Source organism: Gamsiella multidivaricata, assembly GCF_025024155.1.
Source record: "Gamsiella multidivaricata strain RSA 2152 chromosome Unknown BC939scaffold_6, whole genome shotgun sequence".
Taxonomy (NCBI): domain Eukaryota; kingdom Fungi; phylum Mortierellomycota; class Mortierellomycetes; order Mortierellales; family Mortierellaceae; genus Gamsiella; species Gamsiella multidivaricata.
This window is the reverse complement of record NW_026251714.1, coordinates 464,080-491,806: the sequence shown is the minus strand read 5'-3', so window position 1 is coordinate 491,806 and position 27,727 is coordinate 464,080. Positions and strand designations below refer to the sequence as shown.

Sequence of the window (27,727 nt, the reverse complement as noted above, 5' to 3'; positions counted from 1 at the left end):
GAGACATGGAAAAGGAATGGGCTAAAGGAGCGAGATGAGAAGCCATAGTATTTTGCAGAGATATGTGCTGGCTGGTTAGGCCTTATCAACTACAGGCATTAGATTCAGAGAACTCCCTGCTCTTGTAGTCAGATCGCCCGCTCAGGATAAGCAACAACGGCGGATAAGGGCCAGCGATGCACATGACACATTGTGTTGAGCGGTGTCAAAAAAGTGCAGCCTCCCTCGACGTCCATAGTACGATATAATATGTTGCAAGCAAATAAACCAAGACTTTTTTTTTTTTTACTTTCTTTCGTTATCGTTTAAAGGCTTCTTTAGCCTGACTTGAACATCGACCTAATTGCCTGTGCTCCCAGATCGTTCTCTAATGAACCGTTAACACTCGCAAATCCACAAAGATTCTCGCCAGCGCAACCATTCACCCTCCCCTGTGTATCCTCCCTTTCGTTTTCGTCGTCGTCGTTGCCAAGGACGGTAGCTGCAGCAACACTTGAAGATGTGATGTTTTTGTTCTTACTGGTGGCAAAGGCATCCGGGTTCACACCAACGACCGCTTCCAACGTGGTTCCAATAGCATCATTCAGTCGCGTGAGCCAGCTCCGCTTGACACCATAATCTTTCCTGCGAACAGAGACCTCGGCCGGGGTTGGGATCCCCTCCAAAACGGTCTTGACGATCCAGCGGAGGCCCAGGTACACATGCTCGGATGCGAAGAGACAGATGAGTAGCATGCTCAGCGACAACCGAGAGCCAACATCCGAGTGCATGGAATCCGAAGATGAGGCTGGTGTATCGTCGCTTTGCTGGTGGTGGTAAGCCATCGCGCCTTTGAAGAGGTAGAGGATCGAGGCGTTGGTCAAGGATGAGAACCAGGTCAAGTGTTCCAGGTTATCCATCCATGGCCCGATAGTGTCTGTTCGGGCAGGGAGAGGTCGTCGTGTGTGGAAGCAGATCTTGGCGGCATCGGACCGCAATTCGATCCAGTTATTGATGAACGCGCAGAGACCGGTCAAGGGCCAGATAACACTGAACATGGTGATGAATCCAAACTATGGTTAGCAGAGAACGAGAAAGTTAGTCAAGAAATGAGGAGGTGGGGAGATTAAGTGATACACTCTGTTTCTTGACCTTTCGCTATTTTTTTTTTTTTTTACTGATTCTCTCTCTTCCTCTCTCTCTGCCCGTCCCCTGCTCCCCCTCTTACCTGCTCTACCATCTCACAGTAATCCTCGTTCACGTCATACACGGGCAATTCTGTCTGACTCTGCACGTTCTTCAAGAACGTCTTGACTTCCTCAGGATCCTGTGCTCCAAATTCGCCCTCTTCCTCCTCGGAATGTTCCTCGTGTTTTAGTACTTCGGATACTTCCTTCTGGATCTTGACCGCCCCTGTCATCAGCTTGCGCGAGAGCCAGGGATAGATGGTCTCTGAAAAGAAGCTGATCAGTTGGTTCGAGATCATGAACGCCTGGAGTCGATCCTGGAGCATTCTGGGTTCGATAGCGACCGTTGCAAAAGGAAGGCCGTACGTCTGAAGGACCGCGATGAGCTGAGGACCGAATGGGATATAGACATAAGCAGTCAACAGGATGGAGAGATAGCTATTAAGGACCTTGAATATGAAGACCTTCTGAACGAGGTGATAATCGTACGATCCGTTCGTCTCGTGGTTCTCGAAATCCGTCAATATCTTTGCGATCTTGTTGCAGGTCTCTTCGACATAAGGCATAGCTAAAGTGAAGAGCACAGTGGGCAAGTAAACCTAGTAATGGAGATCAAGGGGAGGGGGATGAGGATGCATGAGCGAGCTTCTCAGGGTGGTTTCTGACCAATTCAGAGATAACACGGACTATGGGCCTCTTGCGAGATGGACAACTTACCAGGACCTCCTTCATGTGTCCACCATAGTAGACCTCTAAAAAGACCTCCACCCCAAACATGAGAGTGACAAGGACCGACAAGGCGAACGCCCCTGCAAGGATGACCGGCAGCCCTGCGATCTTCCTTGCCCATCGCTTCCACGGCGAAAAGAATGGGATCCGCTCGTCCGTGATAGGATCGATGACCATGCTGTCCCCCTGAAAATCCTGTCGTCTCGCCTCTGATTTCCGGACGTTTTCGACGCCCCATCCCAGAGCCAACTCTCTTTCCCGTCGCTTCCATGACTCGATAAAGATGATGGCCCACAGGATCACACTGAGGCTGTAGAAGACCGAGTATGACGATCCGAAAAAGTAGTCGAGGATACCGAGGGCCGTCGGGATGATGAGCCAGAGGAAGTAAAACTCCAGGAACTCGAAATAGTATGCAACCTTCTCTCCAAAGTGGTTCCTGACCCGTGAAAGGTCCTTTTGGTTGACAACCCATTTTGTCGACCATGATCTGAGCCATGTCTATTTTAAAAACACATTCGGGGCGCATGTGCATGTCGTTGCCAAGTCAGGACAAGCGTGAGTAAGGCTAATTAGGTTTTAAAACAGCCCCCGGCGGACCTTTTCTTTGTCCGTTTGTCCGCGTAAAAAAAATTGTTCCTGAAACAGCAGAGAGAGAAAATCAAGGCAGTTGTAGTACGATGAAAGCAAGAAGAGGGGGGGAGGAGGGAAGACTAACGAATGATGGGATAAGAACCGGGTCCTGGGCTTAGACGAGTTTGTACCTTGTTGAACTCCCAGTCGTGAAGCGGGAGCAGACTCTCAACGAACCCATCCTCGTTGGGGAAGATGCCTGCGCCACCTTCGCTGGGCATCTCGGTGATCAGGTCGTGGATCAACCGGATCCTGTCTGCATCTGATAGATCATCAAGCGAGTGGTCGCGCTGCTTGGCCGGCTTGAGCAATTGCTCGGCCTCGATCGTATCGGCAACCTTGACACCCTTCAACCAGTCGTGGATGCTACATGACAATCGATGCATTTTTCAGGCGTCAATACCGATGAATGGATCAAAGAACGGCGGGTGAGCAGATCGGATTCAGACGAACCCAATGCTTTACCTGTTGCGTACGACTTCCCGCTTGAGCACTGTCCATGGACAGAGAACAAAAACCAGGACCGTTTCTCTCCCGCTTGGCCTTGTCTCGTATAGAAGTCCGACGCTCTTCAGTTTCTTGAGGACATCATCGTACGCCTTTAGGGTCTGCTGCTCGAGCTCCAGTTTTGCGGATGGGTCCTTGGTTGTGTTGTACTTGTACTTGAAGACGATAACGATGTCGGCATAAAAATCGCGGGATTTCGATCGTGCCATCTGCTGGACCTTTCTGCTGCGGCGGCGCTTCAGCGATATGGCTTGGGTGTAAGGGGGATTCTGGGTGTTATCGGAGATGTCGTGGCTGTCATTGTTGGTGTGGAGAGAGGAAAGATAGATGTCGTAGAACTGCAGCTCTGAATGGGGCGTGTTTTCGATGATCTCGTACGAGGGCTGCTTCTGCACGACTCGCTTGCCGCGTCTGAGGGGAAACGCACGACTGTAAGCCTGGGAATTGGTGTTGCTGTTCCCGCGGGAGCGCCGCATGATGTTGAAGGGAGCGAGGCCTTGAGGGCGGGGGGAGTAATGGGAGGAAAGACAAGGAAGAGGCGAGTTGCTGCTCGTGTGGGAAAAGGAAAGAAGAGGAAAGGGGAGGGTGGTGAGCTGGAGCTGGACAAGTGAAGGGAGGAGATCGATCCAGAGTGAAGCAGTACTTAAGGGATGGCTGCGGTAGTGATGATGATGTCGATGATAACTGCTGCATCCATGAACGGACCATTTATCGGACACTCAAGGCGTCCAGTACTGTACCGAGAACGGACGGAAGGGCCGTGGTCGTTCCTTCTGTTGATTGGCTCGAAGGATATAAAAAGGAATTTTTGTCCAGCTGGGGACACCGCAACTACCCCCACTTGATACCTGCGAACTCTGTATGAACATGCTTGTTCATTGCCGTTGCCTCCCTTTCATTTTTATCTTTATTTTTATTGTTATCAGGGATTAGCTAAACCATCTAGCCATCGTCATTGGTATTTAAACAAAAGAAAGAAAGAAAATAACAGGGTCGGCGCCAGATGCCACTACTGTCTCGACTTAATCCTCTGCGTTCAGCTCCTCGACAACCTCCTTCCAGACATGGCCCAAGTGCACAAAATCCTCTAGCTCCAGATAGATCTGAGACGAGACCCTGGTCCAGAAGTAACCCCCATGTTTGTAACTCGGCGAGAATAAATTGTACTTATCCATCAAGTGTCGAATCAGATAATCGGGCGTCGCGATCTTTGGGTGGTCGATATTCTTGATCGGCAACCTCACGTTGACCATATTCCCGACCTGTTGGTCATGTGGAGTCAGTACATCCGTACCCAGAATCTCTGCCATGATCCTGCCGCCCTGGACAGCCAGTTTATGGGTGTAGTGAACGATGGCCTTTTCGCCGTACTGTTTGCGGAACTCTAGGGCGCCCTCGATCGAGAGCATGCTCGAGTAGTCCATGGTGCCGTTCCAGGAGAATTCGTGCTCGTATCCGGTCTTGTAGTCACCTTGGATCGCGACTGGATGAATCAGGTCTTGATGCTTTTTTTGAACATACAGAACAGCCGATCCTCGTACGCTATACAACCACTATTTTAATGTGAACGAGAGCATCGTTAAATTGAATTGTTCCGACGGGGGACGCGAGAATGAAAGTAGACATGAAAGAGCCGTTACTCTGTGTTACCTTGTGGCAGTTTGTAATAAAAAAGTCCGCGCCCAAATATGACAAATCAACAGGCACCTGCCCGATCGCATGAGCGCCGTCCACAAAGACCAGGATGCCATAGGATTGCAACATATCGACCAAAGGTTTGATGGGATGCACAACCGCAGGTACGGACGAGATCCAGTCGACCATGGCGAGCCGGATCCTGGTCCCGTCCTTCTTTGTCAGCTGGTCTTGCACTGTCTTCTCGACCTGGTACACGATTTCCTGGTCCGTCATGGGCATTACCACGGGGACCTCGACGATCTCCACATCCTTGTGGGTATCACAGATATAGTGCACAGTCTTGTCGACGTTGATATAGCCCGTGGAAAGCTGCAGGATCCTGTCTCCGGGCACAAATTCGAGACTACGTAGGACAGCATTGACGCCCGCCGTCGTGTTCTGGACAAGGGCTAGCTCGTCTACGTCACAGTTCATGAACTCCCCAAGCTGTGAACGGATCTTCCTGAGCGTGGGCTTGAGGTCCAGCCGCACCCATCGATCTACACGTTGTTAAGATAGCGAGAGAGAGAGAGAGCTCCCGTTTAGCTTCTGTTCCTGAACAGTTGAAGCCCTCGTCAGCTTATTTATTTTCTTTGGCTCTTACCAGGGTTCTGCTCTGCGAAATTGTGCCATTTCATCATGTTGTCCTGAACAGACCTCGTAAAGGTGCCTGGTAAATATACATTTGTATAAAGGATATATGTTCAGTTGTTGATTGGATTGGATTGGATGGTCCCCTCCTTCCTGGCTCTTAAGCACACTCTCTGCTGCTGCTTTATTCCCAGGCACGAATATTTATTTACCATACGACCCATGATTGAACTCGGTCTTGCCCTCAGGGAAGAAAAAGTTCTTGCGCTGTTTGTGACCAAAAGGGCCGGGGTTGGAAGGGGTGGGTAGCAGAGTCGAATTGGCCATGTAGAATGAGGAGGGAATGCAAAATGTGAAGGATGAAGACCAATGGGTGAGATTCCCATCCTCTCTCTTCCCGTCCCCCGTCCCCCACGTTTTTTTTTTTTGTAGGTTTGTCATACAATTCCCATGGGAGGGTCCATGCTGTTTAGACACAACTTAAACGGTTTCAAACGGTGTGCCTAAATTCTTCTATGCCGAAGGTCAGGCGCGTTGGACGCCTTAAAAGGACTGGATCGTCTCCAACTTCATTTTTCTTTTCTCTTTTTCTGTTTGATCTTATTAAGTGGACAAAGGTACTAACAAACATCACAATCGCTCGTCAACCTCCAAGCTGAACTCGCGCTCCTCGCGCTGGATCACCACCTTTCGAACCCCAGTGTGGCCAATGGTCTCGTGTCCAATATACGCCTTCTCCGGCGGTGATGGTGGACTAGAGCCCTCAGACGCAGGAGAGGAAGAAATCAGTTTCTCCTCCATAACCTCGCCTGAAGTCGGCGTGTGGGGCGCGGTCTCAGAGGTAGATGAACTAGGTCCCGATGTCGTATCAACAGGCTTCTTCCCATCCCCCTGGCCCTTCTTCGAACGCAGTGGGAAACAACATGCCCAGTGGGATCTGGACTTTGCGGGAGGTGGCACCAGCGTGGTATCACTGCCAAAGTTGGCTGACATGTCTGTCAGCGCGGCCGTCGGATCCGATACCTTGGATTTCTCCGCAGTAGCGGCAGCCTTTGCGGATCTCGAGAGCAAGCAGCCACAGCATCGTCTTGGAGGCTTCTCACCCGGGAGTGGAGGCAACGGCTTTGCGCCCTGGCCGAACCACCAGCTTCCGACGGGCTCCTCATGATGCTTCAATTCCCAGACGACGCCAAAGGCCGCAATGATGGGTACACAGGCGATCATGACCCAGGTGCCTGCGGTCGGGTAGAACGCAGCGCTCGATTGGGAGAGCATCACATGGAACGTGGTTCTGAATTGGTCCTGAACAAACATGTCCAGTCCAAACATGATGCAGTACGCCCCACCAAGGGACGTAGCCAGGATCACAGCCATGCGCTCGTACCGCTTGGTGAGATATCCGCCGGCGACGACGCAGATCGCGAGAACAGTATAGCGGAAGATATAGTTTGTCACGTTTCCTGCTGTAAAGACTACGGCGACCACCACAAACCTATATCACCAAGAAGAATAGAGAAAGAGAAAGAGAAAGAGAAAGAGAGAGAGAGAGGGAGGAGCAGGTTAGGGATGCATGGCCATTGTAGCAAGCCTATAATAGAGACAGTTGCGGAATTCATAACCTACATTCCGTAGGCACCAGTCAAGATGATGCCGACATGCCAGAGGTAGAACGAAACGATTGCTCCGGCGATGCCGATGAAAAACCAGACAACAAAGTACACTGTCGTGGACTGGTATATTCCAGTGCTAATGTTCGTGATAAGCATGATCATCACGGCCGTACTCGCTAGTAAGGGCATTCCGGAGAAATAGGGCGTGTTAAATCGATGATACTAGGCCCAAAATAAAAAAATAAAAAAAATAGGGGGGGAGCGAGAAGATCTTGAAAAGTCATCCGCGGTTCTGTTGGCCTTACCCCAGACGAGGAATCCTGCCACGAGCATTGTGAAGCGAATGTATTTGTATCCATGCAAAAGCTCGACTCCACCAAAGAATATGAACAAGATGCCATAGATGCCTTGCTCCCATGTAAACTTCGAGGGCGCTATCGAACCAAAAACGAAGGAAAATAAAATAAAATAAAATATCAGTTATCGAAGGTTATGATGGGATGGCTCGAGCGTCGCGTCGTGTCGCGTCCCTTGAAGCGATGTGCTTGACGGAAACATACCCAGATAGGACGGGGTTGAGAAGGGATCAATCAAGGTGTTATTAGTCGGGCTAGCTGTGTCGGTAGAGGACTGGGGCAGTGGAGCTGCATTGGCAATCTGAGAGATCCACAGGGAACAGATGATCCATGTGGCAACGGTAGCACTGTAGGGGAGGGGTTTTCTGGGGAAGATCATGTTGAAGGAGAGTGAAACAGTGGTATGTACAATATTTACAAGAAAGGTGATAGAAAAAAAAGGGTCGTTCAGAAGCGTGTGGGGGTATGGGTCATGTAGATAAAAGGAGGAGATGAGGAGCTGTTGGTCATTAAAGACAGCTGCTGTTGGCAGGAATGGCTACAACGCGCAGACTGTGTTGGGGCGGGGATGAAAGAATGGACGCCCGGCGATCGTTTCCTTTTCGATGGTCACTCTGGCAAAGGCAGAGAGGTCAAGGAACACTAAGGAAGCAGTGAAGGGGTGGGAGGGAGAGAGAGACAAGAGGATCGAGTCCACGGTGGCCATTGCGCTTTTTATTCATTGCTGTCCGCACTGTTGTTGTTGTCGCCATCCAATGCTTAATTCTCTCCTCCGCTACAGACACGGACACCACCCACAGACATCATCATGCCAGGCCGTCATGCGATCGAGCCATGGGGTCATGCCTTTTAAAATGTCCCCTATTTTCTAGTTGTTTTCGTAGACGCAAACAACAAACAGTTGCTGCAGTCTACATGTTGTTGCTCCCCCCTTTTTTTACAATGGACCTGCATCTCGTGGAGTGAGGGAAAACTTCCGGCGCCACAAAATCCAAAATGCGTTCATTCTTCCATCCTCTCTGCCGCCTTCTTTTCCTGCTACACCTGCTGCAGCATCTCCTGTGCTTGAACAGCTTCTTATCACGAACAAGACATCAACAGCATCCTTGGATAGCACATTAGCCACGATCGCAGCAGGAGGATCCACCACCTGTCAATGCCACATTTATCATCAACCGTTGGCTCCTGTCCCCCCCCTCTGATGCTACTCTGGGGCATCGCTTCCACGTTCTCGCTCTTGGGCGCAGCACCAAGCACACAATCGTGGACGGGTGACAAACATTCTTTTTCCCCCACCTTGCCTAGGACTTTCTCTGTCTTGCCCTCCCCCCCCCCCCCCTGTTGTGAGATGAACCAAGTGAATGGATCCGGATACAAACCTCGTCCTTTTTTTTTTTTTTTTTTTTTTGTACACAACAAACTGTTAATACCGACAATCAAACGATGTGAATTTTTTTTTTTGGACCCGTCTCTGTCGTATGTTCTTTGCCTCATAACATCGTTTAAAAAGTCGCCGTAGCAAAATCAAGAGCAATAAAAAGATGCAGACAAAAAAAAAAAATATAGCGTTCTTCATATTCATAGTTACTAACTATCAGCTATCTTTTAAGAAGCTCTTCTCGGATTGAATTGATAGTTTTGTTCTTGTACTGGGCCGTCATAGCATCCAGAAAGTTCTGGAGACTCTCGACCGAATGACCTTCCTCCTTCTCCTTCTCCTCCTCCATCTTCGCCTTAACCAACCCAATGAATTGCTGCCGGCGTTGTAACGCCTTTCTGCGCGCTGGAGTAAAGGGCCAGGCCGAATCTTGCTGTCTTGCTGCCGCGATGGGACCGTGGTATTCGTCCCATGCTTGACGGACGGTCAATTTTCCGTTGTCCGGCAACATCGCGTACCCTCTGAGCCTATCGTCGAGCTGTGGCGATGATGACTGGTGAGCCTGTTGCTGTTGTGGCTGTTGTGGCTGCTGTTGCTGTTGTGGCAGTTGCTGTTGTTGCTGTTGTTGCAATTGTTGCTGAGGCTGTTGTTGCGGTAGCTGTTGTTGCAATAGCTGTTGTTGTAGTAGCTGTTGTTGTAGTAGCTGTTGTTGTAGTAGCTGTTGTTGTAGTAGCTGTACTTGCTGCGAAATAGATGCAAAGTTGTTCAAAGGCATAGACAATGGAGCCGGCGGATAATACTGTGGCCACGGTGCATGAAGGAGTCGCATATGTACTTGTTTACAATGCTGTAGTTGAGCCTCAATTTCTGTCTGTATCGCGCTCGCTTCTAATCGCATCGTACTCATCCTTGATAGGATATCCGCCTGCAACCCTTGTAACTGTTTGCCAATGGCATTGAAAGCATCGACCATAGCCTGATTGTCGACTTGTACGGTGGAGCTGATGATGTCCGTGTGTTGGCGATGTCTACTCATTTTGTCCAGGAGCTGGGCCTTGAAGTCCAAGAACATCCTGCTTTTAAATATCTCCGGCAATGAAGTAATAAGTCTATTGGTCAAAGTCTGGTCGCCTCTCCTGGTCTCCATGTAAAGGACCGCGTCCTGAAGTATCACGCGGCGCATTCGAACAAGTAGCTTGAGGAAACCGATCCCGCCCGGTAGAACACTGTTGTTCAGCTTGTTCGAGAGCCTCATCGTCGCTGTTGTTTCCCAGAATTGGTCACCCTCTGTCACATCGTTTGGATCCACACCTTCCATCTCCTTGTCGCATTCCTTCTCCCAGTCCTTCTTCTTTTCAGGCTGATCCTCGTACTCCTTGTCGAAAGCGTGCTCAATCCAGGGGAAGATGAGGCGTTGCAGCGCAAGAGGAGGCGTGACAAGGTCGCGCTCTATAAAGTAAGATTCCTCGCGTTTGTTGAAGTGGGCCATATAGAAGGCTGCAATGAGTGGGTTCATGGGTGCATAAAAGTCCTCCGTCTGGCCTATCGCCCCTCGGCCAAGATAGCGGATATTATCCTGATTCATGCCCAAATGGTACGCTTCCACGGTGCCAGCATGGCGCCCAGAATGCGTCACTTTGGTGGAGTGCACCTCGCAGGCACGCATGACAGCAGCGGTGGTTTCAATTTGGGTCCTGCTGGTAATGGCCTTTGTCCGATGTGCTTCACGCTCTTTCGGAGCACCACCACTAGTTAAGAGCTTAATGTCGTGCCAATCCTCTAGATTGGAGAAATTAGGAATAGGTTCATGTTCAACCTTAAAAAAAAAGTTATCAGTCTTGTAAGCCGCGCGAACGGAAAACGTTTCCTCTACAACTCGATAGCGGTGTTTTACCTGGAAACGCTCCAGCATATAAAATGCGAACCCGGCTACAGTACATCGAAGAAAGTTCTTATGGCGAAAAGCCGCTGCATACGATTTCACATCCTTCTTGTTGGCCTTGGCTCGGGTGATGCAAAAGACAAGACCAGATGCCAACTTCGATCCTGTGGCAGGATGCGTTGTTTGTATACTAAATACGTCCGACAGGTTGAGATTACGGATGTCATCGTCGCGCAAGAGCATATGATGTCGAGTCAGGAGACACAGTCGTTCCCGCATGTATTGGAACCGGTTTACAGCATTGTACGCGCGCTTTCCGTCTTGCTGAGGCAGAGGGGCCTCCCGCCATAAATACGAAAGCATGCGAATGAACAATTTCTCGGAGTACGAGTCGCGTATTATACAGGTTTCTGTACGCGTTGTTCCGGACGTTACGCGATCGCGCACTAGGCCCTCTTCGTAAGAGTCAAAGGCCTTTCTCAAGGCAATATCGTGGCGAGGATTGGGTGCTGTGTTAGGGTAGGACGCTGTCACTGATGCCTGCTGGTTCCACAAGTATATGAGCGCCTTTCTGATATTGTCCGCGGACCCTGCTGTCAGAGGAACATGTATCACCTTGCGACCTAGCTTGTCGGTGAGGGCCTCCTCAATGACTGTGGAGGAGGATAGAAATGGAGAGTTAAGACGATGAGGACCAACAACAACGCAGACATGCAAGCATGAACAATATATTAAGATATTGATGGCGCTTACCCTGCGTTTTCTCGACAATATTGCTGATGAAGTTGGCCTTTGAACCCTGAGCGATCTGCTGATCCTCTTCTCCACCATCCTCTGAAAGATCGTCCACTTCATCCTCGCTGTCACTCTCATCCAAGTCATGGTCTTGACCCTCTAGTCGGGAAGTAGTCGCAGTAGTAGTAGTTGCAGATGGTGTTCTTCTCACAGTATTCAAGGCATCCTTTTCCTTCTCCTTCTCCTGTTCTTGCTCCTGCTCCTGCTCCTGCTCCTGTTCTTGCTCTTGCTCCTACTCCTGCTCCTGCTGAAGACGCGACGCGGATGTACCTTCCGACTCCTCTACGCGTGTCGGCTGCGCCTGTCCAACCACTGCGCTGTAACCAGTCTCTGCAGAGATGTATTTCTTCACTGTCCGTTTAAAGACGACGGAAGTGAAATACTCGAGCATCCGAGCTGCATCAACACTGCAGTCCCCGTTGTACTTTTCGTCGCAAAATATCTAATAGAAGAATCAGCATACGCGCCCCCATATGCCCATATGAGATATGAGTTTTTGCTTGCATGTATACCTGCCATACCCAACATAGCACAGACCTCAGACATTGAAGAGATGAAAAAAAAAAAAAAAAAAAAAAAAAATACAGGCAACAGGTAAACGCGCGTACCTTCCATATTCTGAGGTGGCTCCTATATAGCCGTACGGTCGATGACACTGGATCCACCTCCAAAATCGATCTCAGGGCCTCGTTCGCAGAGTCCCTTCGTGCCTGAGCTAGCACCTGCTCGGTCATGGACGATAGCGGAGGGTCGTGAGGGAGTGGTTCTTGCGGAACTGGAACCGTTGGCGTCATGACTGATCGTTATCGTTTGGTTCTCTGAGTAGTTTGAGTAGTTTGAGTCGGGTCCGGCTTTCTCTTTCTTTTCGCTGGAGGAGTGCTGCTGCTAATTGTTTCTTTGGGTGCTTTCCCCTTGCTCTGCTGCTGCTGTCGTTTTCTTTGCGGTGGCTCCACGCGAAAGACGATCACTTTTCCATCTCCATTCGGGAATGGCTGACTTTGCTGTGTTGACATCTTTTTTTTTTTTTTTTTTTTTTTTGTAGCGTTCTGGGTTTGTAGCTGTGTGTATTCGAGGTATTTTATTGGCGTTGGTGCAAGCTGAAGATTAAAGGTGAGAGAATCCTTTGAGAGTTCGTGTAAAAGTGCAAAAAAATAAATCTCTGAGGATTGGGAAGCCAATTCGAAAACAGGACACTTGGGCATTAAAACCAGTCATGGGCGACACAGATCGCGTACGCTGACCGCTGGACACAGTTACTGAATTGGCTTCATAGTCTGTTACATGTTGCTTCTTCGAAGGTAAATGGGGTCTTCGACTTTTAGTCCTTTCGCTTCGTCGTCCTCTACAAAAAGAAAAAAAGCTGTAAAAGAACAAAGCCCCTCAAAAGCATCTGGTTATTTGATAATATGTTTATATGTACAGTCAATCTCCCCTTATTGTCATGATCATGACAGTTAGCCAAGATTCAAAGGAATCGGGCGATGTCACTGGCCAATTGCCATTTTAATTCAAAATTTTTATTTTATCATATACACACAGGTTGGATCCCTCACATGACTGAAGAAGATAAAATAAAAATTTTGACAATTGGCCAGTGACATCGCCCGATTCCTTTGAATCTTGGCTAACTGTCATGATCATGACAATAAGGGGAGATTGACTGTATATATGTATATATTTTTTTTTTGGTTTATTGTTATGCAAAAGAGAGGTGAGAGTGGTATGATACAAGTAGAAAGGGCATCAGGACATGCTAAGGGTGCCATTTGTGTGTGAGTGTGGATGGGTGGATAGATTATGGAGGGGGCGTTGATCAAACTTAATCGCGGCTTTCGCCAGCCTGGTGAGGATGGACAATGAACTCGTGGAGTGCATTTGCTGCTGGTGCCATGGGGAACACATGCTCACGCTTGCAAACCTTGGCCTCCAACACAACTGGGCCAGGGTGTGCCAAGAACTCGGCCATGGCGCCAGGAAGATCCTGCATCGACGTCGCGCGAAGACCCTTGATGTTCATAGCCTCCGCCAGCTTGACAAAGTCGGGGTTGAACATCTGTGTACCAGAGTAACGCTCCTCGTAGAAAAGATCCTGCCACTGCTTGACCATTCCCTGGAAGTCGTTGTTGAGGATCAAGACCTTGACTCCAATGTTGTACTGGGCAGCTGTCGCCAACTCCATACCCGTCATACAGAAACTGGCGTCTCCATCAATGTCGATAACGATGTGATCGGGCTTTCCGACCTTGGCTCCAATGGCGGCTGGAAGTCCGAATCCCATAGTTCCCAATCCTCCAGAGGTGACAAGCGTGCGGGGATGGCGCCAGCGGAAGTACTGAGCAGCCCACATCTGATGCTGACCGACACCGGTCGAGATGATGACCTTGTCCTTGATGTCGGCGGTCTGTCTGTCGAGCTCCTGGATAACGGTCTGGGGAAGCAAGGTGCCGTTGGGGTCCTGAACGTGGTAGAAGGGGAATCGGCTCTTCCAGTCGCTGATCTTGGAGAACCACTCCTTGCGCTCAGAGTTCTCGATCAGCGGCAACAACTTTGTCAAGTTTTCGGTCACGTCACCCTCAATAGCCTCAGTCGCCTGAACGACCTTGTTGATGTTCTTGGGCGAGATCTCAAAGTGGATGATGCCTCCACGCTTCTCTGCAGCGGCCTTCCTGGCCTCGGGTGCGAAGCGGGGCACATTGGCAGTGACACGGTCGTCGAAACGGGCGCCCAGAGCAATGATGACATCGGCCTTTTGCATGGCAAGGTTGGCGTAGGCAGAGCCGTGCATACCGACCATGTGGAGCGAGCGGTGATCCAACTCGTCAAAGGCACCAAGACCCTGGAGAGTGGTTGTGACGGGGATGTTTCCGTTGTGGGACAGCTCCTTGAGGCGAGCAGGACCATCTGGGTGGGCCAGGATACCCTGACCAGCATAGATCAATGGACGCTTGGCCGCATTGATCAGCTGAGCAGCGCGAAGGATCTGAGGAGAGGTGACCTGGGAGGCATCTTTGGCCAGACCAGAGAAGAAAGGAGCCTGGCTGGTAGGGGGTCTAGCGGGAATGCTGGGGTTAGAGGGAATGGGCTTGTTGACGATGGCGGCGGTAACGTCCTTGGGCAAATCCACCAAGACGGGTCCAGGACGGCCGGAGGTTGCGATTTCAAAGGCCTCGTTAATGCGTCTAGGGAGATCGGCAATGTCCTTGACCATGACGTTCCACTTTGTGCATGCGCGCGAGATTCCGACAACGTCGGCCTCCTGGAAGGCATCTGATCCGATGGCGCTGACGGGAACCTGTCCCGAGAAGACGACCATGGGTGTTCCATCCGAGAGCGCATCCTGCATAGCGGTAATGACATTAGTGGCACCGGGACCTATATGGACAATCAGAGGCAATTGGGACAGAAGATCAGCATCGGATCTCGAGCGTTTTCCATGGCATTATAGTTTATTTCGGACAAGGAAAAAAAGATCTTACCGGAAGTGACAAGGACGACGCCTGGCTTTCCGCTGTCATGTGCAAGCATAGATTGGGTTTACCAATGAGGGGAGGAGACGATGCGCAAAATGTTAAAAACCTTTTTTTTTTCTCCGAAGATAAAAGCAAAGATGCAGTGCGATGCGTTCGCTTTTTGTACGAGATAAGGGAAACCATAAATCCATAAATCAAGTTTCCATTAAAGAAATTGAAAGGAAGTAAAGAAAGAATGTAGATAAGAAAGGATCCACTTACGTGACACGGGCGTATCCCTCAGCAGCATGGCCAGCACCCTGCTCGGCTCTGGGGAGGATAAACTGGAAATGCTTCGAGTTGTAGATGGCATCGAAGACGGGCAAGATGGCGCCTCCGGGGTATCCAAAGACATGCTTCACGTTGTGTCGCAACATCATCTCGTGGAAGATCTGTCCTCCAGACATGCCGACGAATGAATGGTCGTGGTCGGGCTTGGCTGCGTTCCTTGGTTGTTGTGTACGCTCGAGGGGCTGCAGAGGAGCAGCAGCGGATGGATCGACAGCAGCGACACTGGTGGTTCAGAGGTGTGTGTTGGTTAGTAAAGCAAGTAAGCAAGAGCAAGAGCAAGCAAGAGCAAGCAAGGGCAAGCAAGAGCAGGACAGCAACGCAGAAGAGCGGTTTTCAGCTTACTTTTGTGTTGAGGTCGACTCGGCAGTGGCGGCAGAGGAGCGGAAGCGGATTTGGGCGGCAGCGACTCTTGATGCGGATGAGAGCGAGAGGTTCTTGGCGAGGGTCTGTCTGGCGACGGTGGAGTATGTGGATCTGGCCAGGCGGGCGAAAGGCTGTGCTTGCATGTCTGATTATATGTGTGTTTGGTTTGAGGGGAGGGGAGAGAGGGGAAAACTAAGTATTTTTTGGTGGCAAAGAAAGGAGTATGGAGAAGAGCGGGGAGTGAAGACTCTGGCTTAGGTATCAACGAGGGAAGGAAGGAAGGAAGGAAAAGAGTCGAGGAGGACAGACAGCGGAGACGAGGGCCCTTTTGTTCGCAAAGTGAGTGAGTGAGTGAGTGAGTGAGTGAGTGAGAAGAGAGAAGGAGAAGGAGAAGAAGAAGAAGAAGAAGAAAAAAAAAAGGAAGAAAGTGGGGTAAGACAGAAGGGTCACATATAAAGGGAAAAAAAAAAAAAAAAAAAAAAAAGGAAACCGAAAGGGATTATGGAAATATCAGAGTATCAGAATAGCAGAGGTATCAGAGGCGGATAGGATGCACGGTCGGCGCATGCGGATTTCAAAGTCGTGTCCCTCTCGAGTCCGAGCGGAGTCTGCGCCGAAAGAGTCAACTCTGTCACTGCAGCGGACAGAGGGGCCCCCGTTGGTCTGCTATCTGTAACACAGACGCACTCAGATTACTCATTTCATCCGACCAATCATCTGCTGCGGATCTGTCCTCCCTCCAAGACTGTCCTTTCCTCCCCCCACCCACTCCCCACTCGCCAGACCCTGCCCTGGCCCTCCCCATTGGCATCGACCTGCACGCGCCTATCATCTTCTTCCGGCGTACATAGTCCTGTCTCTGCTCCGGACGAGGGGGTGCAACCGAGGGAACCAAGGGGAGCAGAGCGAGAGGGAGGGAGAGAAACAGAGAGGATTAGACAGCGACACAGCCGTTGTTTAGGTACATACATTTATTTATTTGTATGTATCTATATGTAGTAGTCTATGTGTACTGTCTCATACAAAAGAGTTAAGTTATCATGGCTCCCTATCGCCCCGCTGCACTCCATTAGGTACAGCGGACATGGTTGGACAGGCGGCCATTTAAGGTTGCCAGTCGTTTTTGACTTTCGGGGCGACAGCGGATGGAAATGAGTAACATGAGGCAGGCAATTAGACTTAGACTAGGAGCCCTATCGACAGGTGCCCTCGCACCAATGACCATTATTATCGGCTATCGTACGGCACTAAAGATGTCTCCTAATGTCGTACACCCCTGTGCCTGAAGAAGAAAGACATGGCCACCGGAGAGATAAGTGAGATGGCGCAGATCCGATCTCCCCTTATATAAACCTAGGGACCCTCATCCCCATCCCCTTCTCCTCCTTCTTCTTCACACTCCCCCCAAACTCCCTTCACTCACCCATCCATACCCAGGTCAGCTCCTTGTTGATTCCACTCTCTCCACTCCTTCGTCTTCTATATCACACATACTCACAATGAGCTTCGCCGCCCGCTCCGCTTTCCGCCAGTTGACTCGCGTCGCTGCCCCCGCTGCCCGCTCCTTCTCCGTCATGGCTCGCCCTGCCGCCATCTCCCACATCTCCCGCGCTGCTGCCTGCAAGGTAACCTATCCTTTCCACCTGTGTCTCCTCATCTTTGTCTGGATCAAATAATCTTCTTTCTCTCCCTATGCAAATGCAAATGACTGACAATCTCATCCTATATCTCCTGTGTCTTTCCAGGTTGCTTTCACGCAGACCCGTGGCATCAAGACCATGGACTTTGGTGGCACGAAGGAGGTCGTCTATGAGCGCAGCGACTACCCCCCTGCCAAGCTCCATGAGATGTTCAAGGATGACACCCTCACCGTTCTCGGTTACGGCCCCATGGGTCGTGGTCAGGCTCTCAACCTTCGCGACAACAAACTGAACGTCATCATCGGATCCCGCAAGGGTGCCTCCTGGGACAAGGCCGTCTCCGAGGGCTGGGTTCCCGGAAAGAACCTCTTCGAGATCAACGAGGCCTGCGACCGCGGAACCGTCATCATGAACTTGCTTTCCGATGCTGCTCAGTCCAAGCTCTGGAACGAGATCAAGCCCTACCTCACCAAGGGCAAGACCCTCTACTTCTCTCACGGATTCTCCGTCATCTACGCCGAGGACACTGGCGTCGTTCCCCCCAAGGACATTGATGTCATCCTCGTCGCCCCCAAGGGATCCGGTACCACCGTCCGCAACCTCTTCCTCGAGGGACGTGGCATCAACGGATCCGTCGCCGTCTACCAGGATGTCTCTGGCAAGGCCAAGGACCGCGCTATCGCCCTCGGTGTCGGTGTCGGAACCGGTTACTTGTACGAGACCACCTTCAAGCAGGAGGTCTACTCTGATCTCTATGGTGAGCGTGGTGTCTTGATGGGCGCCATCCAGGGTCTCTTCGTTGCCCAGTACGATGTCCTCCGTGCTCGTGGCCACACCCCCTCTGAGGCCTTCAACGAGACCGTTGAGGAGGCTACGCAGTCGCTCTACCCCTTGATCGGTGCCAACGGCATGGACTGGATGTACGCCAACTGCTCGACCACTGCTCAGCGCGGTGCTCTCGACTGGTGGAAGAGGTTCCATGATGTCTCCAAGCCCATCTTCGAGGAGCTGTACGAGTCCGTCGCCAACGGAACCGAGACCAGGAGGTCCTTGGCCAAGAACTCTACACCCAACTACCGTGCTGAGCTCGAGCAGGAGTTGGCCGAGATTGCCAGCCACGAGATGTGGCGTGCCGGCAAGGCCGTCCGCCAGTTGAGACCCGAGAACCAGTAAACCCACAAATCGGCTGCAGCATTCCAAACATCCTTTTTTAGACTGTTCTGCTTTTATTTCCTCCCCCCCCTCCCCCCTTTTTGTTCGTTCTACTGCTATTGCGCTCTGAATGCGCCTGTACCATACCAAACAACGCCTTTTTCTTTTTAAAATAAACCGATCGCATTGATCCTAGAAGAAATAAAACAACGGTTTTTGATCTACGATACTTTCTATACTTTCATCTTGTGGAAAATGTGCATCATGTCCTCCAGCAGGGACTATTCTTATACGTCACAAATGTAAATAGCAGTCATAATTTTTTCCCACAGTGAGAGGGAAAAAAAAAAAAAAAGGAACCATTTTTTGGCAGGTCGCTCCTCCCGTCCCGTTTCTCGCCTTTGACAACCAATTTCCTTCTCCCAACGGACACACCTGCTTCGACAATGCTGCGCCAGTCATTCCGCATCACCAACACCACCTCAAGGGTGTCGCATTCGATTGTCGCTCAGAACCGCATCCGCATGGTCAACGGCTGGCTCGGTGCGCGTGTCAATGTAAGCGACGGACCTATTCAAAAAAAAAAAAAAAAAAAAAAAAAAAAAGAACGCGGACGCGGACGAATTCCCCCTCCCCCGGATGATAGCGATGAAAAAAATATATATATACATATTGACATGGACGGTTGACTGACAATGGAATAGATGTCTACCACTGCCGCCAAGAACGACTCTGCTGAGGTATGTTGTTGCCCTTTTGCAAATTATAACTGGTGGATCCAGCTCAGGGATGATTAGACAATTGGCTGTGTGTATTTTGTCTTGCGTTGCGTCGACACCAATACGCTGTCTTTTTTTTTTTTTTTAGGCCGATGTTTTGCACCGCAAGCACCTTTCCAGCAGAACCTTTGTTCTCAATCGCCCCAAGGCCCTCAATGCTCTCAACTTGAGCATGGTCCGCAATATGACCCCCCAGCTTCAGGTACACACGAACAAGTTGATCGGATTATGCCCTCCTCCCCCCCCCCCTCCCAGTTAAAATTTCGTCTTTTTCTGTCTCAGTCTGGATGCTCACGCTATCATTTTTTTACTAGGCATGGGATGCCTCGGACTTGTGCAAGGTCATTGTCATCAAAGGATCGGGAGAGAAGGCGTTCTGCGCCGGAGGAGACGTTCGCCAGGTGGTGGAGCTGGCCAATGCAGGAAAGCAGAACGAGGCATTGGAATTCTTTGCGGAGGAGTACAAGCTGAACCACATGATCGCCACCTTGAAGACACCCTTCGTGGCCATCCTCAACGGCATCACCAGTAAGCGATTTCTTCGTGTTTCACTCGAGCGGACCTATTCGATGCATGGGGGAGGCAAACACTAGGGGGAGTGTTGGCGACTGACAGAGTTTTTGATTCTTTTTTGAATTGACGGTTCGCCATAGTGGGAGGCGGCGTCGGTCTCTCTGTTCATGCCCCGTTCAGGATCGCGACTGAAAAGACCTTGTTCGCTATGCCAGAGACCAACATCGGATTGTTCCCTGATGTTGGAGGATCGTTCTTCTTGCCTCGCTTGGATGGTGAGACCGGTACCTATCTCGGACTTGTTGGCTCCCGCCTGAAGGGCATTGACACTGTGTAAGTGTGTGATGGACAGGCCGAAATGGCTTACTACATATATGTGGAGGCAGACTTCATTGCGGTTTTAATGGTACGGAGGGAGAAGCTTTTTTTCTGATTGACATGGATCTATATGTCTTTTTTTTTTTTTTTTTTTCTTTTTTTTCTTTTTTTTCTTTTTTTTCTCCATATGGGCAATAGTTATGCAGGAATCGCCACACACTACGTTCCCTCGGAGCGTTTGCCCGCATTGGAGGACCGTTTGAGTGAGCTGGAGACCGACAACCACGATGTGATCAACATGGCGATCGAGGACTTTGTAAGCGAGCCTCTGCACGACCACAAGTACACCCTCTCCGATGATCGGGATGCGATCGACCGCTGCTTCCGCTTCAACACGATCGAGGAGATTGTCGCTGCTCTGGAGAAGGAGAATACGCCCTTTGCGACTAAGACCCTGAAGGTCCTCCGGTCCATGTCCCCCATGTCACTCAAGGTTACTCTTCAGCAGATCCGCGAGGGAGCCAACCTGGGCATTGCTGATTGCTTCCGAATGGAGCACCAGCTGGCTCGTCAGTTCTTGTATGGCCACGATTTCTCTGAGGGCGTGAGGGCGTTGTTGATCGAGAAGACATTGGACCCGAAGTGGCAGCCTGCGACGATCGAGGAGGTGGATCGTGAGCAGATGTTGGGTACATATTTCAGGAACCAGGCACCGAAGCCTCTGTCGCTGTCGAGCACCGCGACCTGGAAGGAGTACCCGTACAAGCGATATGGACTCACATCCGAGGACGAGATCCGTAAGATTGTGACGGGCGAGGCACAGGGCAGCGGACCATTGCAGTTGACGGCTGAGGAGGTTGCGGATGTGTGCGTGAAGAAGAGCGGAGGAAAGATTGGTGTTCGGGAGAAGGTCCTGGAGGTGTTGTCGCGCAAGGTGACGAAGGGGACTGAGGGCGAGCTCAAGTGGATCAACTAGATTGAATGACAGGTCGATGAAGGCAGACAGATCTGTGGCGAGCGATGATGTGTACCGTTAGTCTTTTTTTTTTTACTACAATAGAAACCATTATACTATACAACGTACAAGGACCCAAGAGTCTGTTGTGTTTTTGTAACGACGCGCTAATGCCCAGGACCATCCATGTGTTTGTCTTTTGTGTGTGTGTGCATGGGATGGGTGCATATTTGTGGAGTAGAGCACAGTTGCTTGAGTGCTGTGCCAATGCATTCTAACGCTCGAGTGTGCTACATCTTGCCTTCGATCCCACCCCCTCCTGTACCAACAACCATATGGATACAGGGGACCTGGGTTTGATGGAACACATCCCCTTATGTTCTAGGTTGTCCTCGGACGGAGTTGCCCCTGGAAGGAGTTGTCCCTGGACGGAGTTGCTGGATGGAACAGACTGTGTGGGGAGCAAGGGCGTATCGGTCGTTTTTTTCCCTTTTTTACGATAAGCCCGTTAAGGTCTAGGGATTTAGGCTGATTGACAAACAACAAACAACAAAAAAGGGTCTCTCTCACATGGGCTGTAGGCTGCGATTGGGGGTCGTGTGCGTAGACGGAAGTGTGTCAGCGGTGTCATCGACTTAAGGCAGCGGGTTAACGTAAGTTGGTTACTCATCTGTGTAGCGCGTCAGAGAAATCGATCTGTCCGATCCTGCAGGACTCTCCAGCGGATAGTTTACGCTAAACTATATCTGCCCATTGCGCCGTGCACAGAACAGAAGCCGCTATTCAGTCCACTATTCAGTGCAGAGCACTATACTGTGCCATACTGTTTACTGCACCACGGGCTATTCAGTCCTCACACAATAGAAAAAGAGAGTATGGGGGGGGGATCAGTTCCTTCGCGATCGCCGTTTTTATTTTCTCTTCATCCCTTTCTTTCATCCCTCCATCGCTTTTCTTTTTTTTTATTTTCCCCCATCCACCACCCACACTCCTCCCTCTCCCCTCCCTCCCCCCCCCCACTCTCCTTCGACCCCTCTACTCGCCAATGTGGACCAGCAGGATTCTGAGCTCCACCTTCAGGGCCGCTCCCTTGGTAACGTCTTTAGCTGCAACAACAAGAAACCAGCAAGAAAGCAACAAGAAAAAACAACAGCCCTAGATGGACCCTGGACCCATACTAACCATTTGAGGCATACACACCCTTTCTTCGCATACCCCCCTCTGAATAGACCCAGGCTGCCATGAAGCCCCAGCGGGCCATGACCCCAGCAACCACCTTCATCCGCCAGTCCTCCTCCTCCACCTCGGCCATCTCCTACAAGCGCTCGCATCCGCACAAGCGTCATCCTGCGTTAACGGCGGATTATCTCCACCCAGCGCCACCCTCCGCAGAGGAGGCGGTGTCGAACATCCTGTACAACACCCCGCCGATCGGACACAAGCAGACCCGTCAGCGACATATCCTCAACTGTCTTGTCCAGAACGAACCTGGAGTCCTGAGTCGCGTCTCGGGAATCTTGGCCGGCAGGGGCTTTAATATCGACTCGCTCGTCGTTGCCAAGACCGAGGTTGCGGATCTGAGTCGTATGACGATTGTCTTGAAGGGCGAATCGACGACTGTGGAGCAGGCCCGGAGACAACTGGAGGATCTTGTAAGTTTTGAGCCGGGGTGGTTTTTTTTTTTTTTTTCATTTATCTGCGAGGATCTGGTCTTGTTTTTTTTGGTGTGTTTATTAGTGCATCTCAATTAACAGAATCTCGCTCTTTTCTATTCCGCGCGCGCGTGTAGGTACCGGTGTGGGCAGTGTTGGACTACACAGGGTTCAAGGTGATTGAACGCGAGTTGCTGCTGATCAAGGTCTCCATCCTGGGACCCGAACACGTCCGTGCGCAGATGAACTCGCGTGCGCCCAACAACTACCAGCTGGTGCAAGAAGAGACCGAGGAGGAGATGACGCCGTCGAATGCGTTGCGTCAGACGCATGCACATCTAAAGTCGTTGACGGAGCTCGCAAAGTTGTTCCAGGGCAAGGTCGTGGATGTGAGCAGCGATTGTGTGGTGATCGAGTTGTCGGCCAAGCCGGATCGAGTGGATGCGTTTGTGAAGCTGGTGAAGCCCTTTGGGATCTTGGAGGCCGCGAGGAGTGGATCGATGGCGATGCCTCGATCGCCGATCTATGACCGTAATGATTATGAGGAGGAGGAGGAGGCCGAGGATCAGGGATCGGGCGTCGATGCCTCGCTGTTGCCTCCTGGATAGAAGGGGGCAGAGGCAAATGGACGATATAAATATTATAGACGACACTCACTCTCGCTGTGCAAAATAAAAAACAACGCATTCCCCATTCCCATTTATGATTGTGTCTCTTCTGCTTTCTTTTGCGTTTCCGTGCTTTCTCGGTGTTTGACAAAGACTAGGAGCTGTGTCCGAGCGTAATGGGGGGACAGATGCTAGTCAGCAGTAGCAGCTGTAGAGGACAATGAGAGTGAGAGTGAGAGTGAGAGCGAGAGCGAGAGTAATATGACTGATGATCTGGAGAGCAGGTGGGCACTCTGTGTCAAGAGGCCGATGGGGCGCGGGAGGATTAGTCAGTCCAGGGCACAGGTGCGCTGAGGGGATGTGGGAGTGAGTGCGGGAGTTAAGGTTCGGTGCCAACAAAACGAGTCAGTTGTAGTAGTGGCGGTGATAGTGGATAGTGGAATGGATAGTGGATAGTTGTCATATGGGTCATATGCATCCCCTCCCCGAAATCTTCTTTTTCGTTCGGCTCAGGGCTTCCTCATTGGGCCATCAGCGACTGAGGGCGAGGACGCACCACCCACTGCAGTCGTACGTGGGGGGGGGGGTCCCTGTTACTCGGATGAGTGTACGGCTGCTGCTTAATGGTATAAGAACACGTCGGGTTTTTCCTTTTTTCCTTTCTTCTTTTCCTTTTTTCCCCCGTATTACTCCCCTTCTCTTCTCTTTCCTCTTCACTCCTCCCCTTTCTGTCAAGCCAAGTCGAGACAAGGACAAGACACGCCACCATCTTCCGTATTTGATCTACATCCACCTTTTTTTCTTCCTTCTTCTTCTTTTGTGTCTATATTTCTCCTCTACACGCCCTTCTTTCTCCTCTTCCTAACGACAACCACCTCCGCTTTTGAATCGGTCTGAGCCCAGAAACCTCAAGCTATAAACCCCCGCGCATCAAGGATCCACGTCCCATCTCGTACATATCACATACCATCATGGCTCCCAAACAATCCACAGTCGTCCTCCTCCCCGGTGACGGAGTCGGCCCCGAGGTCATTGCCGAGGCCAAGCGCGTCCTCGAGCTGGTCGCCAAGGTCAGATCACACAAGCTCAACGTCGCCTTCAAGGAAGAGCTCATCGGAGGCGCCTCCATCGATGCCCATGGTATGTGTCTGATCGATCCTCCTCGCAGCTGTGTTGGGATATATTACCCCGTCCATATGGAAACTATAATAATGTCCGATAAACGAGATGAGGAGATGTGGGAGTCAAATTGATAACTAAAGGTGACTACCCTTTTCTTTTCCCCCCCTTTTCCTTTTGATTCAACAGGCACTGCGCTGACAGATGCGGCCCTCGCTTCTTGCAAGGCTGCCGATGCAATCCTCTTGGGAGCAGTAGGAGGCCCCAAGTGGGCCACAGGAAACCCCAGACCCGAACAGGGCTTGCTCGCCCTCAGAAAGTCGCTTGATCTCTACGCCAACCTCCGCCCCTGCACCTTCGCCTCCGACGCCCTGATCTCACACTCACCCCTCAAAGAGTCCATCGTCAAGGGCGTCGACTTTATGATGATTCGCGAGCTCGTCGGAGGCATCTATTTCGGCGACCGCAAGGAGGCCACTGAAGAGGATGGTTACGCCTTCGACACCCTCCCTTACTCCAGAACCGAGGTCGAGCGTGTCACCCGTCTCGCCGCCGCTCTCGCTCTCCAGCACGAGCCCGCCTGGCCCATCCACTCCATCGACAAGGCCAACGTCTTGGCCTCCTCTCGTCTCTGGCGCAAGACCGTCACCGATGTCATCGAAAAGGAGTTCCCTCAGCTCAAGGTCGATCACCATTTGGTCGATTCCGCCGCCATGTTCCTTGTCAAGAACCCCCGTAGCCTGAACGGTGTCATCCTCACTGAGAACATGTTTGGTGATATTCTCTCGGACGAGGCCTCCGTCATCCCCGGATCCCTCGGTCTCTTGCCCTCGGCCTCCTTGAACGGACTCCCCGAGAAGGGCAAGCCATGCTTGGGTGTCTATGAGCCCATCCACGGATCTGCACCCGATATCGCCGGCAAGGGCGTCGCCAACCCAGTAGGAACCATTCTCTCCGCCGCCATGTTGTTGCGTTATTCCTTGGACATGGAAGCCGAGGCCGTCGCTGTCGAGGACGCTGTCCGCAAGGTCTTGGACGATGCCGATCGCGCCGGATATGCCTTCCGCACCCGTGACTTGGGTGGTGACAAGACCACAAAGGAGATGGGTGACAAGATCTTGGAGGTTCTCGAGAAGGAGCTTTTCGGTCTCAACGCTGCCGAGGGTGCCCCCGTCGTCCGCCCCTTGGCCCTGACCCGTCCCAGCGGTCGCCGTGGCATGACCATCTCTGAGAAGATCATCGCTCACAACGCCATCGGACTCCCTGTTCCCGGAAACGTCAAGCCCGGTGACATGGTCTGTGTATCCGTCGACTGGACCCTGGCCTCTGAATTGACCTGGAAGGGCATGGACAAGACTTATGATCAGATGGGCCGTCCCACCGTCTACCGTAACGACCGCTTCTGGCTCGCCATCGATCATACTGTCGATCCCAGCATCAACCATCTCCCCAAGCCTCAGGAGCTCATCAAGGCCTCCACGGATTTCGCCAAGGAGGCCAAGCTCATCGACTTTTACGGTGCCAACTACTCGATTCTCCACACAGAGTTCTACCGCGAGCGTGCCCAACCCGGTCAGATGATCATCGGTGCCGATTCCCACTCTTGCTCTGCTGGTGCTGTCGGTGCCTTTGCTGTCGGTCTCGGAGCTGCTGATGTTGTCATGCCCCTGGTCACTGGTGAGACTTGGTTCAAGGTTCCCGAGACGGTCGAGATTCGCTTCGTTAACCAGCCTCCCTTCGGTATCGGTGGAAAGGACGCCATTCTCTATGTTCTCCAGCAGCTCAAGCGTAACACCGTCGCCTTTGAGCGCTCGGTCGAGTACACCGGTCCTGGTCTGAAGCACTTGTCCTGCGATGCCCGTTTCGCGTTGGCCAACATGGCCACCGAGTTTGGCGGTATTGCCGGTGTCTGTGAGGCCGACGAGATCACGGCTGCGTACATTGCCAAGCGCAAGAACCCTCAACACAAGAACTCGGCCCTGTACTTCAAGGCTGATGAGGATGCTCATTACGCGGAGACCCATGTGATCGATCTTTCCAAGGTTGAATCCCTTGTTGCGCTCTACCCCGATCCCGACAACTGTGTCGCTGTCGACGAGTGCTCTGGAACCAAGTTGGATGGATGCTTCATCGGTGCTTGTACCACTGCTGAGGAGGACCTTATCTTGGCCGCTTTGGTCTTGGAGGCCGGTCTCAAGAAGGGCCTCGTCCCTGCTATGGGCGGCAAGCGCAAGGTCACTCCCGGATCGGTTCCCATTGTCGCCAAGCTCCGTCGTCTGGGCTTGCTCAAGATCTACGAGCAGGCTGGTTTCGAGATTGGTTCTCCCGGATGCTCGTACTGCATTGCTGTCGCTGCTGATCAGGCTGGTGAGGGCGAGGTTTGGTTGTCGTCCCAGAACCGCAACTTCCGTAACCGCATGGGCAAGGGCGCTATCGGTAACTTGGCCTCGGCTGCGACTGTCGCTGCTTCGTCCTTTGACATGAAGATCCGTAACCCTCGCGACCTCTTGGACAGCATCGACCATGCCCGCTACCAGGAGATGTTGGAGATGTGGATCGAGAAGGGCAAGCCTGTTGTCTACTCTGAGCCCTCCCCTGTGTACTATGACGAGCAGACTGCCGACAAATCCCTCCCTGCTCCCCCACCTTCGTTCTCGGCCACGATCAAGGGCAAGGTCCAGCGCTTCGAGGACAACATTGACACAGACGCGATCATCCCCGCCCAGTTCATGCCCGGTACCTCGGACGTGGACCTGGGCACGCACGCCTTCCAGTTTGTCAAGCCTGAATTCAGGGAATTGGTCAAGCAAGGATTCGACATTGTGGTCGGAGGCAGTGGTTTCGGTTCTGGATCGTCTCGTGAGGAGGCTCCTCGTGCGCTCCTTGGTGCGGGTGTGAAGGCTGTGATTGCAAAGTCGTACGCGTTCATCTATGCCCGTAACCAGCCCAACATGTCGTTGCTCGGTATCACGATCGATGACGAGTCGTTCTATAAGCACGCACAGGAGGGTGCCGAGGTCGCGATCGATGTCAAGGATCGCAAGGTCTACTGCGGTGGTCAGGAGTACCCCTTCGGTTTGTCGTTGATGGAGGAGCGTCTGTTGGCTGGAGGCGGTGTGACAGAGATGTACAAGACTTATGGCAAGCAGCTGTTCCGTGTCGCAACTGCGCCCGAGAAGTCAGGATCGAGCTGTGGAAGCGAGGCCAAGGCTGCGTCGAAGAGCAACTGTGGCGATGACAGCGAGCTCGCCTGGTAAAGAAAAAAAAAAGAAATTCGAATAACAAGCATTCGGCGACATATCCATCTGTATATATCCCTGCCTTAGAGACAAAAAGAAAAAAAAAACTCCCTCATTTGCTATAATAATAAATAAATCCATCATCATCAATGTATTCTACACAAGTGTTATCATTGCAAGGATCTCGAAAGCAGCAAATGGCTCAGTCCACAAGACCAGGAAAAGAGAAAAAATTGTGCTGCTGAAGAAAGCAAAAAGGACGAAG

At 51.5% G+C, this 27,727-nt stretch overlaps 9 protein-coding genes across 9 annotated transcripts; 4 read left to right on the top strand and 5 right to left on the bottom strand.

Moving 5' to 3' along the window:
- Window positions 1-136: 136 nt before the first annotated feature.
- BC939DRAFT_438783 (calcium-activated chloride channel-domain-containing protein) lies at window positions 137-3,644 on the bottom strand. The gene is made up of 5 exons (XM_051553884.1): window positions 2,994-3,644; window positions 2,660-2,894; window positions 1,884-2,396; window positions 1,208-1,765; window positions 137-1,052 (listed from the first exon to the last, which is right to left on the bottom strand). The coding sequence occupies exons 1-5, from the start codon at window positions 3,509-3,511 to the stop codon at window positions 318-320; spliced, it is 2,559 nt and encodes an 852-aa protein (XP_051416488.1). The 5' UTR covers window positions 3,512-3,644; the 3' UTR covers window positions 137-317.
- Window positions 3,645-3,836: 192 nt separating this feature from the next.
- Window positions 3,837-5,723, bottom strand: BC939DRAFT_406695 (PLP-dependent transferase). The gene is made up of 4 exons (XM_051552856.1): window positions 5,516-5,723; window positions 5,317-5,382; window positions 4,686-5,212; window positions 3,837-4,588 (listed from the first exon to the last, which is right to left on the bottom strand). Exons 1-4 carry the CDS (start codon window positions 5,628-5,630, stop codon window positions 4,058-4,060), a joined length of 1,239 nt encoding a protein of 412 aa, XP_051416487.1. The 5' UTR covers window positions 5,631-5,723; the 3' UTR covers window positions 3,837-4,057.
- A 210-nt stretch (window positions 5,724-5,933) lies between these two features.
- On the bottom strand, window positions 5,934-7,648 carry BC939DRAFT_499409 (uncharacterized protein; the record flags this gene model as incomplete). The annotated part of the gene is made up of 4 exons (XM_051559939.1): window positions 5,934-6,795; window positions 6,927-7,089; window positions 7,219-7,347; window positions 7,474-7,648. 4 exons carry the CDS (start codon window positions 7,646-7,648, stop codon window positions 5,934-5,936), a joined length of 1,329 nt encoding a protein of 442 aa, XP_051416486.1.
- A 1,219-nt stretch (window positions 7,649-8,867) lies between these two features.
- Window positions 8,868-12,362, bottom strand: BC939DRAFT_489672 (uncharacterized protein; the record flags this gene model as incomplete). The annotated part of the gene is made up of 5 exons (XM_051559425.1): window positions 11,933-12,362; window positions 11,595-11,766; window positions 11,283-11,423; window positions 10,965-11,182; window positions 8,868-9,446 (listed from the first exon to the last, which is right to left on the bottom strand). The coding sequence occupies exons 1-5, from the start codon at window positions 12,116-12,118 to the stop codon at window positions 8,868-8,870; spliced, it is 1,296 nt and encodes a 431-aa protein (XP_051416485.1). The 5' UTR covers window positions 12,119-12,362.
- Window positions 12,363-13,143: 781 nt separating this feature from the next.
- On the bottom strand, window positions 13,144-15,264 carry BC939DRAFT_392566 (large subunit of biosynthetic type acetolactate synthase; the record flags this gene model as incomplete). Its single annotated transcript, XM_051552036.1, has 3 exons — window positions 13,144-14,696; window positions 14,801-14,832; window positions 15,056-15,264. Coding segments are annotated over 3 exons (1,794 nt in total), but the record flags the coding sequence as incomplete, so codon positions are not given.
- A 1,722-nt stretch (window positions 15,265-16,986) lies between these two features.
- Window positions 16,987-18,300, top strand: BC939DRAFT_392545 (6-phosphogluconate dehydrogenase; the record flags this gene model as incomplete). Its single annotated transcript, XM_051552033.1, has 2 exons — window positions 16,987-17,112; window positions 17,248-18,300. 2 exons carry the CDS (start codon window positions 16,987-16,989, stop codon window positions 18,298-18,300), a joined length of 1,179 nt encoding a protein of 392 aa, XP_051416483.1.
- A 425-nt stretch (window positions 18,301-18,725) lies between these two features.
- BC939DRAFT_499405 (ClpP/crotonase-like domain-containing protein) lies at window positions 18,726-20,865 on the top strand (the record flags this gene model as incomplete). The annotated part of the gene is made up of 6 exons (XM_051559938.1): window positions 18,726-18,836; window positions 18,984-19,019; window positions 19,147-19,260; window positions 19,373-19,586; window positions 19,712-19,904; window positions 20,088-20,865. 6 exons carry the CDS (start codon window positions 18,726-18,728, stop codon window positions 20,863-20,865), a joined length of 1,446 nt encoding a protein of 481 aa, XP_051416482.1.
- Window positions 20,866-21,832: 967 nt separating this feature from the next.
- On the top strand, window positions 21,833-23,192 carry BC939DRAFT_438768 (small subunit of acetolactate synthase-domain-containing protein). Its single transcript, XM_051553883.1, has 3 exons — window positions 21,833-21,937; window positions 22,074-22,496; window positions 22,634-23,192. The coding sequence occupies exons 1-3, from the start codon at window positions 21,890-21,892 to the stop codon at window positions 23,102-23,104; spliced, it is 942 nt and encodes a 313-aa protein (XP_051416481.1). The 5' UTR covers window positions 21,833-21,889; the 3' UTR covers window positions 23,105-23,192.
- Window positions 23,193-23,775: 583 nt separating this feature from the next.
- On the top strand, window positions 23,776-27,612 carry BC939DRAFT_419614 (Isocitrate/isopropylmalate dehydrogenase-domain-containing protein). Its single transcript, XM_051553063.1, has 2 exons — window positions 23,776-24,244; window positions 24,413-27,612. Exons 1-2 carry the CDS (start codon window positions 24,076-24,078, stop codon window positions 27,478-27,480), a joined length of 3,237 nt encoding a protein of 1,078 aa, XP_051416480.1. The 5' UTR covers window positions 23,776-24,075; the 3' UTR covers window positions 27,481-27,612.
- Window positions 27,613-27,727: the final 115 nt, after the last annotated feature.